The sequence below is a fragment of the Clytia hemisphaerica genome, unplaced genomic scaffold, assembly GCF_902728285.1.
Source record: "Clytia hemisphaerica strain Z4C2 unplaced genomic scaffold, Clytia hemisphaerica genome assembly, whole genome shotgun sequence".
In the NCBI taxonomy this organism is placed as follows: Eukaryota; Metazoa; Cnidaria; class Hydrozoa; order Leptothecata; family Clytiidae; genus Clytia; species Clytia hemisphaerica.
This window is the reverse complement of record NW_027104628.1, coordinates 142,383-157,577: the sequence shown is the minus strand read 5'-3', so window position 1 is coordinate 157,577 and position 15,195 is coordinate 142,383. Positions and strand designations below refer to the sequence as shown.

The 15,195-nt window shown below is 35.1% G+C and overlaps 1 protein-coding gene and 1 long non-coding RNA gene across 2 annotated transcripts in view; one reads left to right on the top strand and one right to left on the bottom strand.

The window, feature by feature from the left end:
* The window catches only part of LOC136824719 (CCR4-NOT transcription complex subunit 3-like), a gene marked incomplete in the record, with an annotated part of 17,389 nt that extends 2,572 nt beyond the window's left edge, over positions 1–14,817 (top strand). The window contains 11 exon segments of the mRNA XM_067080698.1: positions 985–1,053; positions 1,451–1,495; positions 1,794–1,841; positions 2,276–2,345; positions 2,749–2,873; positions 9,474–9,796; positions 10,162–10,436; positions 10,592–11,096; positions 11,575–11,707; positions 12,619–12,744; positions 13,691–14,817. Of these exon segments, the coding sequence (XP_066936799.1) occupies positions 985–1,053; positions 1,451–1,495; positions 1,794–1,841; positions 2,276–2,345; positions 2,749–2,873; positions 9,474–9,796; positions 10,162–10,436; positions 10,592–11,096; positions 11,575–11,707; positions 12,619–12,744; positions 13,691–13,789 (1,818 nt within the window).
* Positions 6,213–7,881, bottom strand: LOC136824720 (uncharacterized). Its single transcript, XR_010849155.1, has 3 exons — positions 7,478–7,881; positions 6,745–6,859; positions 6,213–6,512 (listed from the first exon to the last, which is right to left on the bottom strand). It is a non-coding gene; the product is annotated as an uncharacterized lncRNA (long non-coding RNA).
* Positions 14,818–15,195: the final 378 nt, after the last annotated feature.

The following is a 15,195-nucleotide window of genomic DNA, read 5'->3' as shown; positions in this document are numbered from 1 at the left end:
AGAGATTTCTATGTAATACACTCGAAACAATCCTACAATGCATTGCTTTTTTAGAAAAATCAAAAACTCTGATAAGGTCAATTGGTCATTTCAATGAAATAATCAGATGAATAATAAGAATCTCTCTGTAGAGTAAGACTTTGATTCTGAAGTTAAAGATTGTTACGATTTGAAATCTCAGATCTTTGAACTTCAGGTTGAAAATCAGAGATTTTTCTCACACATAAATTTAAACTCACATGGGTATCTTTTGATTTTTTTATACTGGACATACTGGTGGAAACCAGGTTAACCTTACTTAGTCACTGCCAGGTCAACGTGAACTAGTGTCACATATGGGTGAATTGCAGAAAAATCATACAGTTTCCCGTTTGCAACAAAAGCACCATTTAGCCTTACAAGTCAAGATCTGGGAACTAGAGAACACCCATTTTTGTTTTGTTGTGACATACGAAATGGTTTCTTCTGTTAGAGACATTTTTGCCTTTAAATAATATATTTTGAATTTTTAAACTGGTAAAAACTAATACGGTCCAAAAATTTGTCTTGTCCGCAACGACATAAAAGTCTTAATTTCTCATTTTTTGAGACAACTTTAATGTTCTAATTGTATCAAGCCAATCAACTATAGGGAAATACATGCTTTTTACAGCAGTATTCTTTCTCTTGACTTTGCATGTGCTGGCTATGAATGAAAAACTTTTTGTCCCGTCCACAACAAAGTGTCCCGTCCGCAACATTTTTCTCAAGATTGGGGTTGTAACAAAAAAATTCTATAACACTCCAAGGAAGGCTATTTAGTAAAGTTCACAAAAAATGTAAAGTTTTTAGAAATTGCATTTGAGTTATGGGTCCTCAAAAAGTTCCTGTTGCAGACGGGACATTGTATAATTTTTCTGCAATTCACCCATATAAGAATAAAACCTACTGCTTGGTTTATTTGTCATGTTTTGGCTAATCCATTTTCTTTGTTCTGTATTCTAGAAAGTGGAAAGGATAGAAAATCTAAATGAGAGGATTGAAAAACACAGATTTCACACAACACAATTAGAAGTAAGAATTCCAAGCACTAATTTTAATTTCTATTCCTAATACGTTCAATGAAAAAATTTTGGCAGGAATTTTTAAATTTTTGATAACATTTTTGGGCTAAAAATATCCTTTATCCGTCAAATTTAATTTTTCAAGCTACAAGCCGCAAAATTAAATGCCCTCTGAAAAAAACGCTCTACTTTGATACAGGTATCTTATATCATTCTGTCTTCTCCAAACTGTAAATTGTCAATCTAAAAGTTTGAATGAGCAACATCAGTTAAATTTTATTTTTTTAGGCATAGACTTTTTTTGCAATGTCTCTTGAGGCAAGATGTAAAAAAAATACTGTTTAGATTTTTTAACAAATCTTTATCCTACTACAAATTACAAATATTTTCCAATTTTCTTTTTTCAGCATATACTTAGGTTACTGGACAATGAAACGATAGAAGTAGAATCAGTAAGTATATCAAACAGCATTTTCTAACCATGGCCTAATAATATGTTCTAAACCTACCTACCTCATAATTACTAGAGTGTCAAGACCTCTCCCTTTAATCTTTCGAGGGAAACTGTCTTCCCTCAACCTCTTAGGAGACAGGAAGCCAACAGACTCGTTACAAATATATTTGAAAATCTCAGACTTCTCCCTAAAAGGGGTAGAAGCGACTTCCCTACCTACTCTAAATCTAGGTTGAAACAAAACTTCAGTTTAAAAACATCCAGGCATCCATAATTTTCTCTACCACTCTTTTCAGGTCAACAAAATTCGTGAAGATATAGAATATTATGTAGAAAATAATCAGGTATGATGAAGTTTTTTTATGCATGATGGTGAACTGTTTGATTATTTCTCTATTCTTTTGGTTGCTTCACTCACATGACATGAAATACATTGGTATAATATGAAACTCACCATGGTTATTTCATATACACAATGCAAACTTTCGCATTTTCCCACACACATCAAAACACAACGGGCACAAAATGACCTAAATCTCTCATTCATGATATGCACCATTGCAATGTCTTTTGATATTACATCACGGACCCAACAGCTGGTTGGTTGCAATTGACGTATTGACTGATTTTACGTCAGTTATAACCAATCAGCAAAGAATCACTGTAACTCCAACAAGAAACAAGTCCTATTTTTTGAAAGAACTTTACTGTTATTTTAAATTGTACCACCTCATTTCTGGTGGTCTGTAAATTTATGGTCAATATTTCATATTTTCAGGACCAAGATATAGATGAGATGGAACTAGAAGGAATATATGAGGACTTAGACTTGGACACGCTGATAGGAGGTAAGGAAAATAATCTCGATTCTTTATCGGTGATTATCAACCTGCATCAACCATTCCATTCTGTTGCAGTGTCTTTACCTATCGACTCCTAAAATTCCAAATTAATTTGAAATCTTCGGACAACAAAGTCAAATGGAGTCTAATCAGCTCTAATAAAGACTTACAAAAGATTCACGTACATCTGAAAAATGCTTTTGCAGCAAGGTCAAACCATTGTACGGTCTATTGGAATCCATAGATTAGAAATTGAGGTTGACCAACCCAGCAGTAGCCTGTATCACCCCGCTCTTTGGAGTTTTTTATATTTTGAACTTTGTGTTATCTTTTTAGTCAGCGAGGAAGAATTTGGTACAGGCTAGCCGACCACCAGTAACTCACATTTTGTTTTTATAATTTTTTTTAGCTGAAATCATAAAGAATCCAGAAGACAACGACGACGATTCAATTCAATCTTCACCCAGTTCTTCTCTTACCTCTTCACACTTTCATCATTCTATGAACTCACCGGCTAAATCCAATACTGTAACTGTAAGTGTTCTTTCACAGGCTAGAATTCTTTATTCTTGTATCCCGTCTCTGAAATCACTGATCTAACTACTTGAGTAGATCGAGTTTCCCATATAAAGGAAGCATGTCCAGTTTTAGAGCTGACTACACATTTTTTTAATAAGAACAAACTATATAAGAACATAAGGCTTCGATGGCCAAAATACTTACAACAAGTTAAGAGCATTTTAGCGCTTCGCGGACTCTAAAACTCCCGATTTCTCAGGAAAATGGACAATAATACTCAAAAAACGGTGAAAATAAGACCATGTTAAGAACATTTTTAAGCTTGAAACTCATAAAGTTAAGAACATCCGAAGGCTTCAAAAATTTTGGATGTTTAAAAAAAAAAAACTGAAAATGTTTTTAGTCGTCCATCTTGTTTTTCCAGCATCTTTTTGTTTTTCAATTTTTCGTCAACGGCGATCAAAATTAGATAACACTTTCCACGGTGAATCTGTGAACAGTTTTTTAAACCTATCTATTTTTGTCTAAAAGAATATGAAAATATCTATGGTAAGGATGTGTATTATAAGTGAATCGAGTCGAGGTTAAAGATCCTTACTGAAAAAAGTACCATTTTATCATTCTTTGAACTCACCGGCTAAATCCAATACTTAAGTGTTCCTTTGGCATGCTAGAATTCTTTTTTTGTGTATCTCATTTGTGAGAGTGTATACTAGAAGTGAATCGAGACAAGATTAAAGATCCTTACACAGGCTTTATCACAGGCTAGAATTCTTTCTTTGTAAATCTCATCTGCGAGAATGTATACTAGAAGTGAAATGATAAAAATAGATGCACCTTTTGAAAACGAGCATGATACGGATTGACGCAAAAAATCAAAGCGCGAGCTCCTGTTTGGATTTTAATATCGAAACCTGACGAAAAAAATAATCTTAAAAAAACTTGTGAAAAACTGTGGTAAACAATAAACTACTAAATAACCTGGCATAATATTGATTCCTATGTATTGAGACTTCTAGTCTAGACACATAAGACTCGAAATGAAATTCTCAAACCCAAAGATAAATGTTAGATCAAAAGAAAAATATTTAAAAGTTAACACACGTTGCAGAGCACAATATGTGTTTTTCGAGTTCTTGTTTCTCGAAAAAATTTTTGGCTTCATGAGCTTTAATTTGAGTAATTGAAGCCAAACCGTCGATTTTTAACGTTTTTGAGCACATTCAGAAAGTAACTTTTTTATTCAATTGAGTATAACTTTCGATCTAATGAACCAAATTCAATAAATGACCCATCAAAATTTAAGTTTATTTTTATTCTTTCCAATGGGATAGGAATGGTTCTTTAAAAATTTTTAGATTTCGAAAAAACTAGCTTTAAAGAGAGAAACCTTTTTGTGGCGCACCCGGTATAAAAGGTGAAATGTAGATATTTTTATCGTCGTTCTAGTGTGAACGTGTCGCATCGCGGAGAATGCAAGTCGAACGTTTTGACGTTTATCAAATCCGGGGGTTTGACGTCACTTTTTTGACGTCAATAAAAGAGAATTTTGAATTTTTTAGCTTTTTTGATCACATGTTGCTCGAATTATTTAGAGATTTTTGAAAGTTTTACATGCTAAATTTTGTATATTTGAACTGTCTGATCTTTCTTCTCTCTGGCAATACTAAATTTGTCTGTGAGTTGATTCTTGATAAAAAGATTCAGTATTCTGTAAAAAGACAAGTTTTTTCCCATGTTCAACGAAAATTGACAAACTTTCAGGGTTTAAAGAGGTAAGAGAAATCTGCCTTTTAATTATACAAATATATAAAAAGAAAGATCAGTTCTAGCTCTTTCCAACAGTGTATAAATATTGATAGGTTGTAAAGGATTTTCACTATGCCAGCTAGGCTCAAAGATTCCTCCTGTCGAAAAGGCAAAAAAAAATTTTAGCTCAAAAAAATTGACGTTGCCAATAGAAAAGGCCAGTAGAAAATACTGAAGCCAGAAATGAATTATACAAATAAATCTTGTCAAAGAGGATGAAAAATGCAAAAAAATGATGTATTGATGTCTATAGGTTGTAATTCATTTCATCTATGGTTTTTTGTCTTGAAGTTTTGAGTACCTCCTTATTCTAAAAGAATTAACGTCAAGTTTGAAATTGCACATTAGGAATGACTTTAGCAATAAGCAGAAAAAATTTGAAAATTTTTAATGAAAAGTAAAAAACAACTTTTTGCTCACTACCTACAATCAGTGACGAAAAACTTGGCACAAAAAGGAAACCCACCGGGGTGTTTTGAAACCACAATCGATTTGCAAGTGCTCTAAAGTAGGTTCGAAGGGTAGAGTTTTAACTCTGAGTTTTAACGCTAGACTTAAGTCTTAGGACCTTAGGATCTGAGGATTCAAAAGTTAAAAAATGGTCCAGTAGGGCTTGAAATATAGCCTAAAATACCCAATTCGCTAGATCGCCTAAGGAGGGCCCATGGTGGCCCGACGGGCCAGAAAATTTTTGAATTTCGACCCTCTAGATTGGCTAAAACAGGCACCTTTTTATGCCCAATGTACCATGAACCAGAGATAAAGAATTAAAAAAATTCATTTCATTTAAACCACAAAGCTGGGAAAAAAATCGCCTCTGTTAAAAGATTGGAATAAATGAAGGAAAGAGAAAGGAGGTGTAGAAAATAAGTAATAACTATCATGAATTTTTTAAAGAACTTTTTGAACTTTACACAAAAAAAGAAAAATGATAGCAAATAACAATAGCCACACAAAGATAAATATACAAAATCTTATCTGATCGTGATGATAGCCATAACAAAATTAATATTTACCAAACTGTGTAAAAAATTTTAATATAATTTTGATTCTTATTGTGTCAAATTTATTCATCTTATTGCTGCCAAAAGGTGACTTAAATAATTTCAAGCAGATTAATAATAAAAGCCTTTTGCCATTTCAAATGAAAACTTAGAGAAAAAGAGCAAAACTATTTTATTCAGACTGCTCAAGAAAAGAGTATTTCATTAGAAAATTGATTAATGTGATGCATTAAACTATCCAAAACTAGAATTTGTACTGAAGCTGAAATCTCTATAGTTGGTTCATCTTGAAATTGTAGTCTAGCCCCATTCTGGTGTCTCGTTTGGAACTGTTTGCCAAATCAAGCAGAGAATGTACCAGGGGTAAAAAGCCCCCAATCCGAATTGAAAACAAACCATATGTCATCAGAAACTCATTTATTCATTATGTACATAATGCAGCATGTTTTATGTTTGGTATCAAAATTCAGTTGTTGTGTTATAAATTTTATGCTATATATATACATTATGCATCCAAATTCATATGCATTGGCAATTACATGTCAAAATCAAATCAAGATATACTTTCCAGAGATGATATTACATGACAAATATTGATATCCAGTTTACAGGGAAAATTTTGAATCCAAAAACTTCCAAGAAACTAAATGTTAGGTACACACTGACACATCATCATTTTGATTGAATTATTCTATTCTGTTGTTTCCTTTAAGTTAAATATGGTTTCACTCATCTTATTAGCAGACTTTGTCAGTGTTTACAAAGATTTTGTACCAACCACGTGAAGGTGCAAAATAATCCATTGATCTAGGGGCTACTGGACAGTATGATGGCAACTAACCTGAAAGTATATAATGAAGAGGGAATTAGGATTTTTGCAAGCTACACCTACATATTTAACAAACACAAAACAACAAAATTTAAGTCAAACGACAACTGGACAACCAATGAAATTAATCTTATATAATAACCGGCTGACTGTGGATCTGTAACCGCCAACCGTAATGCTTCATGACTGAGCCAATCTACTAAATTTATTGGATGTTTTTTTTGGTTCTGAGAATAATACTTACAATTCAGGAAAAGTTCTGCGCACGTGCAAGGTATCGAAGTGTATCCATCAAAGAATTGTTGCCCACAAGATGGAGAGAAATGGAACTGTACAGGCAATTTCCATTTGGAAGAGAACTAAAGCAAAATAGAGAAATCATTTTTAAGATTGTCGTGCAGTTTTTATGACCAGTACTTGACTGGCAGGTGCTGGCCCGCTAACTAAACATAGTCAAATACAATCTGTTTTTGTACCTCAAAATAGTGTGCGAAAAACTCACAGATCTTTTTCTCTCCCCAGAAAAAATTTTAAATTTTAACCGGCCAAAACATATTAAAAACATTAGGGTGTCAAGGTCAGAATCACAAAATTTTCAATGTTATTTTTTTTCTCTTATTTCAAAATAAAACCACAATAGGTTGGTTGTCCCTTTGCCTCCTAAATTGCCACAAATTCATCTCCTGTCGTCAACCTTTTCTTAGCCAGAGTGATTGGCCAAACAAACAGTAAGTACGTACCCCGATTGATCAAATATCTTATAAATATTTCATGATTGGCCACTCACTCACCACTCACTCACCACACACAACAAGTGGTTTTGTTGATTACCAAAAATTATGACAAGTCATAGGCCATAGCCAGATAAGTAGATGGAGTAGGGAAAGAGGGGGAAGGGAAGCAGTTTTTCCTGCACTTATCAGATTATAATTGATAACATGCAGGCATGAAAAATAATAGAAAAAAATACCACATACCTTACAGATTTGACTTTCCTTGTTGCAATGGATTTCAGAAGATAACCATAAGAAGAAAAACAAACATTGAGATGACCTTGATGGCAGCCCTCAGGTGACGAATTTGGAGAAGATCGAAAATGTGCAGGCTTCAAATTCTTCAGAATTTGCGACAAAATAGATAAAATCAGGACTGTCTATTCTGTTTTTTCTTCTCCAAGCATCTAAAGCCATTTGACGAGTCTTGACTTTTAACGTTTTGACACTAACAGCCATCAAATCCCGGGCAAACCCTGCATTTTGACCTCATCCAGGTCTTTCTGCAAAATTTTGCAGGGTGCAGGCCTGCAAAACGCTTTTGTACACAAAATCTAAAATACAGACTTGAATTCACGCTTCCTGTAACGCGACTTGATAAACAGTTTTCTTATATTACGCGGACTTTAAGTCAGTAAAATAAATCTAATGATACTAACGAATGATCCGGAAAAACAACTCCGGGTAGGCTAAAAACAAGCTGCGACAAAAAAGACTCCGGAGCATACCCTGCGAGTGCATGTTTTGCAGGGGTGTCGCACCGCCCCTGTAGCCTAGAAACCAATAAATCCCTCCCAGATCGAAATAATCGTTGAAATCAAGTTGAAGGCCCGAAATTGACATTCTCGCTCGAACTTCAATTTTCGAAAAATGGTAAATTAGCGAAAAGTGCCAATATGTTATGGCACTGATTGTAGACTAATTCTGGCATTTCTCAAACTCTCAAACAAACACTCACTTTCCTTTGAAATCCATGGTATCCAATCTTTCGTCTTGCCACTTTTTTGATCAAAGTTAAAAGTTATAAAAGTTTCCTTCAAAATCGAAATTCAGAAGGACAAAAAAGAATGCAGTGAAAACTGAAGTTACATCCCATAGAAAAATATTCATTTTTTCTATGTACACCTACCTGAACCATAACATGTTGCACATAAAATTAATCTCTAAACAGAATTTAATTCAATTTTCCAAAATAAAATGAAGAGAAATACAAAATCAAAGGCTTCTTTGAATGATGTGATCTCTTCGAACTTCAAAACTCAAATGTAGATTGCAACATTTTGTTGACATTTCGACATTTCGGAATTCGAATGTTTTTTAGAATTCGAACGTTTTGATTGGGTTAGATTCGAAAGCGCGCAAAATGGCATCGCAGTGACTTCTTCTCGAAATGTCAAGAAATTCAAGCTGCCTTCTCCGCGATCTAGTGTGACGTTTTTCCGCTTTATCTTTTTTATATTCTTGTTCCTACTACTGATTTAAAGCGTCACGCGTTAAAAATGTTTGGAAAAAATTCATTTTTCTTGGAATTTCGAAAATCTCAAAGAAGAGAAAGGAACCAATAAGGACTCAGATATGATCGTTTATGTATTATAATTTGTGTTGTATATATAAACCTCTTACAATCATACAATATAGCTATTGTATGTAAGATGCTATCACTTTCTAGTCTACATGCAATAGTCCATACCATTCAAAATTCAAACCCGAAGAAAGCTTAAAAAAAAGTTTCTTCTTATTGAAAAAAAGCATTTATTTTAAGATCTAACCACGCAGTAAATCGAAATAACTTTCTTTTATTCTCAATTTCCCTCATCCCGTAAAATAAGCTAGCTTTTTTTAGGCCTCACTACCACGCAAAATTAGCTATTATTATCTTTAAACTTATCTAGTAACATTTCATTGGTATATTTTTAAGCCTCACCACGCAAAACATTAAAATCCTCCTCTACGTCACGAGATTCAGAAAAACTGATGATATTTTTTACTATTTTCATCTTTAATCTCCATGTTCTATTGTTTTATCTTAATAAATTTCGACACTTAAATGTTAGATCCCAAGTTTCATTTATAATCGTTACTCTATATCCCGTTAGTATATTTTTAGGCCTCACCACGCAAGAACAATGAATCTCCAGCGTCGTAAATTTGAAAAAAAAGCTGACCTACCGTAACTGTATATCCCGTTCTATATTTTTAGGTGTCACCACGCAAAAACAGTAAATCCTCATCATCTTCCGTTCCTACCACGCCTTCACTTTCGAACGGTATTTCCTCGTCCGGCACTTCGTCCTCGACTACAAAAGATGTCCCATCGACCACTTCATCGTCGCATACTCCTTCTAAAAGGAACCTATTCTCATCGACGTCTTCCTCTACGACGACGTCTTCAAGTTCTAACACGTCAACTTCTTCTTCCACCGTTACGACAAGTTCGACGACGTCCTCCAGCTCGACGACTCCGAGTCTTTCGTCATCTTCTTCAACAGATAGTGATTACACTGTATCAGTGGCTGCAACGAGGTACGTAACATGATTATTATGTGTACTAAATAAAATTCAGTCAAATTAGTTAGTTAAGTGCAAGCGCTGGCCACTTTTTTTGTCATTTTTCTTAAACATCGACCAAATCAATTTCAGACTTTCTGTTTTTGTGTAAATAAAGGCTTTCTCTTGGTGCCCTGGTCCCACAGCGACACAATACATTCGAAGTCAAATCAAGTCTTTGTATGTTTTTAATTCAACATACTAGTCCCAAAACGTGGTCCCCTTTTTTTAGAAAATTTAAGCTCACCCATGTAGGGGTGTGGTGGTGTCTACTACTACTTTCAAATCTTGAAAAGTCAAGTTTTTAGACAAACAATGTATTACACCATCTTTCTCCACAGTGTACCTCTTGTAAACGGTTTCGATCATCCATCAAACAGTGAAAGTCCTTCAACAACAACAACCTCAATATCAACAACCCTTCCAACAGAAGACGACTCACCTTCAATACAATCTTCAACCAATCAAACTGCTGTATCTTCCTCTTCGTCATCAAGTTCAGATAACACTGACGTTACGGTATCTTCTGTGACTGGTACGACGTCGTCTTTACCAACGGAAGAGGAAACGGCGGTACAAGCTGTACGGAATCACGTAGAGAGTTTAAAGCACCCAGGTATAGTATACGTTTGCGTTCAAATGTTACATACTTGATACCCCTGGAAACATTTAATGTAGAAGATATACCTTTGAACTAACTGAAGGATTTGATAAAGATGTATTCACTCAAATCCAATAAACTATGTATCTATCTTTCTTTCTTTCGGATAGGTTACAATTCGAATTCATCCATTTGGCGTGGTAGCAGTGCTTCAACGACTGCCCCAGACACTACCTCTCTTCCATCATCCCAACCCGCTCCTCCATCTACCGCCACAGAAACTAACGTCGTTACCGCAACGGAAACGGCTACAGCCACGGCAGAAACGTCTTCTCTTTTAGCTGGTACTCAACTGGGCACGACACTCCCAACAACGTCACAGCCAAATCCGTTACCGTACCCAAGCACCAAAATGGATGACCCGTTATCCCAAAATAACACAGATTTCGCCGCCGGTTTGAAAACAAGCAGCCTCTTTGGTAGCGTTATGAACCACACAGGCAGCATCGGGCAGAAGCTTTCTACGTCGGACACCCAAGAGGTCCGTCTACAGCCTGTCCACGGAGTAGCTCCCCTGGGACCAGTCTTACTGTCACAAGAGAGAGTCAAACAACTAAAGATGCTTGACACGGCGTACCACCATTTACCGCAACGGCAAGATAGTGAACGAATGAGGTAACTTTTCTTCTGAATATTTTCTAGGTAATAACTTCTTTAAAAAGTCATATTTGGGTTTCTTTTACCAAGATTTTCCGAAACTCTTGTAGCTATCATTGAAGAGAGCGTGATTTTTTTAAAGAAAATAGGTTGGTTTTCGGGCGCCTCTTCCTCTTGGATTGAAAGGGTTAAGGACGACTTTGAAATTTAGATTAGTAAACTTTCTTTCTTAGCACTGTGCGACATTGATTACAAACAAAACGCTTTGCGATAATGAAGAGACCGTATTCCCTCAATTTAGCGCCGCCTTCTAATAAGCGCTGCACCTGAAATCACAAATTTGAAAAAATCCCCACACTCTAAAGAGCACCGCCTCCAAAAATATAAAGAGCGCCGCGAGCGCTTAATAGACAAATTATGTTGTATACATCATTTGTAAGTTTTCTTATTAAATCTCAATTAATTCTTTTTTTAAACATACTGCTTTTCTTTGCAGACCATACATTTCACGGAGTGCAGTACCGATCGCTCCTTACCACCATCATCCAGCGCCACCAAACATCGATTCATTGGAATTCTTCCAGCGACTTTCCACGGAAACGCTTTTCTTCATCTTCTATTATCAAGAGGTAATTATATGCTAGTTCAAATCAAATTCTTCTAATCAACTGATGAATGTTTGAGCAGGAAACTTTCAAGTATTGAAAATAAATAAACCGTTTCTTTAATCTTCATGTAGCAAGCTCTACTCAAGTAACGAACACTCTTAATTGTGCAGAGAAACACAAAAAGAAGATCCTGATCCTTTTAGATCCTGAGTCTTCAGAGTTAAAACTCTACTTTCTAACCGTCGTACTTTAAAGCATTTAATAACCACTTGCAGTTTTAAAGTTTTGAGGGAATTCCCCTTTTGTGCCAAATATTTCAGCGCCGATTGTAGTATTGGTATTGTAACTATGAATCATCCACGCAAATTAAGACTTGGAATCAAAAAATCGGTTGTTACGCTGAGTGAAAACTTGTGTTGTTTGCATAAATTTTAAGTTGCTGCTCATTTATTATCAGAAGACAGAGTAAAAGAAATTTTGTGTTCCAATTTGTTAGTGAAATAGAGGACAAATTATTGCTTTTTCGGGTGTTTCCGTAAACTAACGTCATCTTACTCAACGCAAGGATTGTGAACCTAGCTTGTCGATCTTCGAGTGACTTTTTTTCGAATAAGAGAAAGATTTGAATTGAAGAAAGTATTTTACACTACTTTCCGCATGACGGGTGACGGATATTTTGCAGTGGAATCTTGTTAATTCTAACTCGAATGGGAATTGTTATTTGTTGGAATTACAGAAAGATTCGAATTATAGAAAGTATTTTAAGAGGGTTTCTCCTTGATAGGGACTGAAGAACAGTTCGAATTGTAGAAAGATTCGAACAATAGAAGTTCGAATAAGTGAAAATCTATTGTAGTTCGAATTACATGAAGATTCAGATTATCGAAAGTTGCTCGTATATCATAGTATACTGGATACTTCTGTTTTTCCAGGGCACACGTGCACAATATTTAGCAGCAAAAGCGTTAAAGAAGCAGTCATGGAGATTTCATACCAAGTACATGATGTGGTTCCAACGACATGAAGAACCCAAACGAATCACTGATGAGTATGAAGAGGTAAACCCAGGGCTTCTTTTTTCTCTAGTGCAAGGTGGGGCTGGATCAATTTATGTTGAAGCTTGTATTTCTTTTTCATTGTCAGACTGTCAAGCTAGCTTGAAACAGATGCGAAATTATTAAAAATTAGGCGTTTTATAACATAGATTATCAGATATTTCTTAAAATATCTGATAATCGGAAAGCTCCTGCTAATTTCTTAAGGGTAGATACATTTTACGAAAAAGGTATTGCCAAAAAGGAAAATCTGTCTACATACTTACTTACCTAAGTCAAAAATGGGTATTTCACATTATACATGTCATTTATTTATACTCTTTCAATTAATTTGGCTTTTCCGGAAATTTTTTGTTGTCTGGCTTAAATATAAAGACATCCTGGGTGTCCAAGTGAATAGAAGGGTTGAAGGCATCCAGACATTTTTTCCTGTACCCCCTGGATATCCAGGCATTTTGTCTTTAACTTCTGGATATCCAGGTAGCATTGAACCCCCTGGATGTCCAATATCTTCAACAGGGGGGGGGTTCTGACTGGTTCGAGCTGCATGGACTCGAGTTAACTAGAGTCTAACCTGGTTAAATTTATAAAAGCTTATTGGATTAACACACTTGTGTGTGTTAAACATTTAATGGCAATCTGTTTGATGCTCTATCACTCCCGCACCTTCTAGGGAACTTATGTGTGTGTTAAACATTTAATGCCAATCTGTTTGATGTTTTATCACTCCCGCACCTTCTAGGGAACTTATGTGTGTGTTAAACATTTAATGGCAATCTGTTTGAAGTTTTATCACTCCTGCACCTTCTAGGGAACTTATGTGTGTGTTAAACATTTAATGGCAATCTGTTTGATGTTTTATCACTCCCGCACCTTCTAGGGAACTTATGTGTGTGTTAAACATTTAATGCCAATCTGTTTGATGTTTTATCACTCCCGCACCTTCTAGGGAACTTACATATTCTTCGATTATGAAAAGTGGAGTCAACGGAAGAGAGACGGTTTCACTTTCGAGTATCGTTATCTAGAAGACAAAGATTTGCCGTGAACCGAAAAAAAACCAGTTTGAAAAAAGAAAGATAGGAAAACTCTATAGACGAGTTTCTATATCGTTACATCAAATGAAACAAAACCTACACACGACTCAACGAAAGTTTCTGTTGCTTTCTGTGACGTTGCTAGCATGGGAAAGCTTTTGGTTAACCAGTATTGCACACTTCCCAGAGATGAACGGTTTCTTACCAATCAACAAAATCTTGCCGTCAAACGCACCGTCATTGATTCGAATTTTCGCTGATTGTTGCTGGTTGGTGGTCAAGAATACACCCGATTCTCGATAGCTGCTAGATGGGTAATGAGATGAAATTTTCCTGACCCTTGTCCCCCTCTTTTAGTTCTGCCTGCCCTTTTCTTTGAATCTTTTTTTTATGGATTTTAACAGAAAACAGATCATGAGACATATATATTTTCAGAATAGTTTTGTTTTGGGAATATTTTTATTTTACTACAAATATGTTTTTTTGGATTGAAAGTCAGTTGGTTGTTTTTTTCCACTTTCGTTTTCAGTGAAATGAAGTGTGAACCACTTGAAAGGCTGATAATTATTTGGCAAGGTTTTCTAATTCAGAACTTGTGATTGCTTGAAATTGGTATCACATTGCCTCCTCTATCGATACCATTTTCAGCTTACCATTGAAAGCGAAAGTGTAAATTTTTAATCAACTCCCAACCTAGTAATCTTTTGTAAATAGTTTTCTTCTCCACAAAGTTTACCCTTTATTTTACACGCCTACAAAAAATTTTTTTTTTCAGTAGAAATTACTCATAGGGGGTGAAAAATGGATCCAAACAATAACTCGGAACTTTGTGGTTGCTTATACGTATTAAAGATATGTATAATTTTCTACTGATTGAAAACGTTTTTGTGGGCGCATAGAATAGAGGCCAGTCTTTTATTTCTCTCTTTAGTAGCTTGTATACCTTCTTTACCACCATAAAACTGTATAAAATATTTGTAGTTATTTCTTCAACGTATTATTAATACAGAAAATGACAGAAAACCAAAATACTGTAAAATGAACACGCCTAAAAAATTACTGGCTTACTACTTACTAGTAAAGTGTTGCACGAACAATTCCCTCTATTTTATTGTCTTATCAAATATGTTTTTAAATGATGTTAGCCTTTTTACATGAAAATAACATGACATGTTTATTAAAGTCCGTCTCAAAATAATCTGCAGCGGAGACAAAAAAAGGCTAAAACCTTTGATAAAACTAAATATTTTTGATAATATTCCACTCCAGAATTTCTTTTCAACGAGTACAAAACCGCTGTTTTGTTTGAATTCAAAAGTTACTGCCTGTACTATCTCCAATATTGATTAAACTGAGACGGACTTCAACACGAAATGGATCATCGTTTCGAGTTTTGAGATTTTTAATCAATTGACCA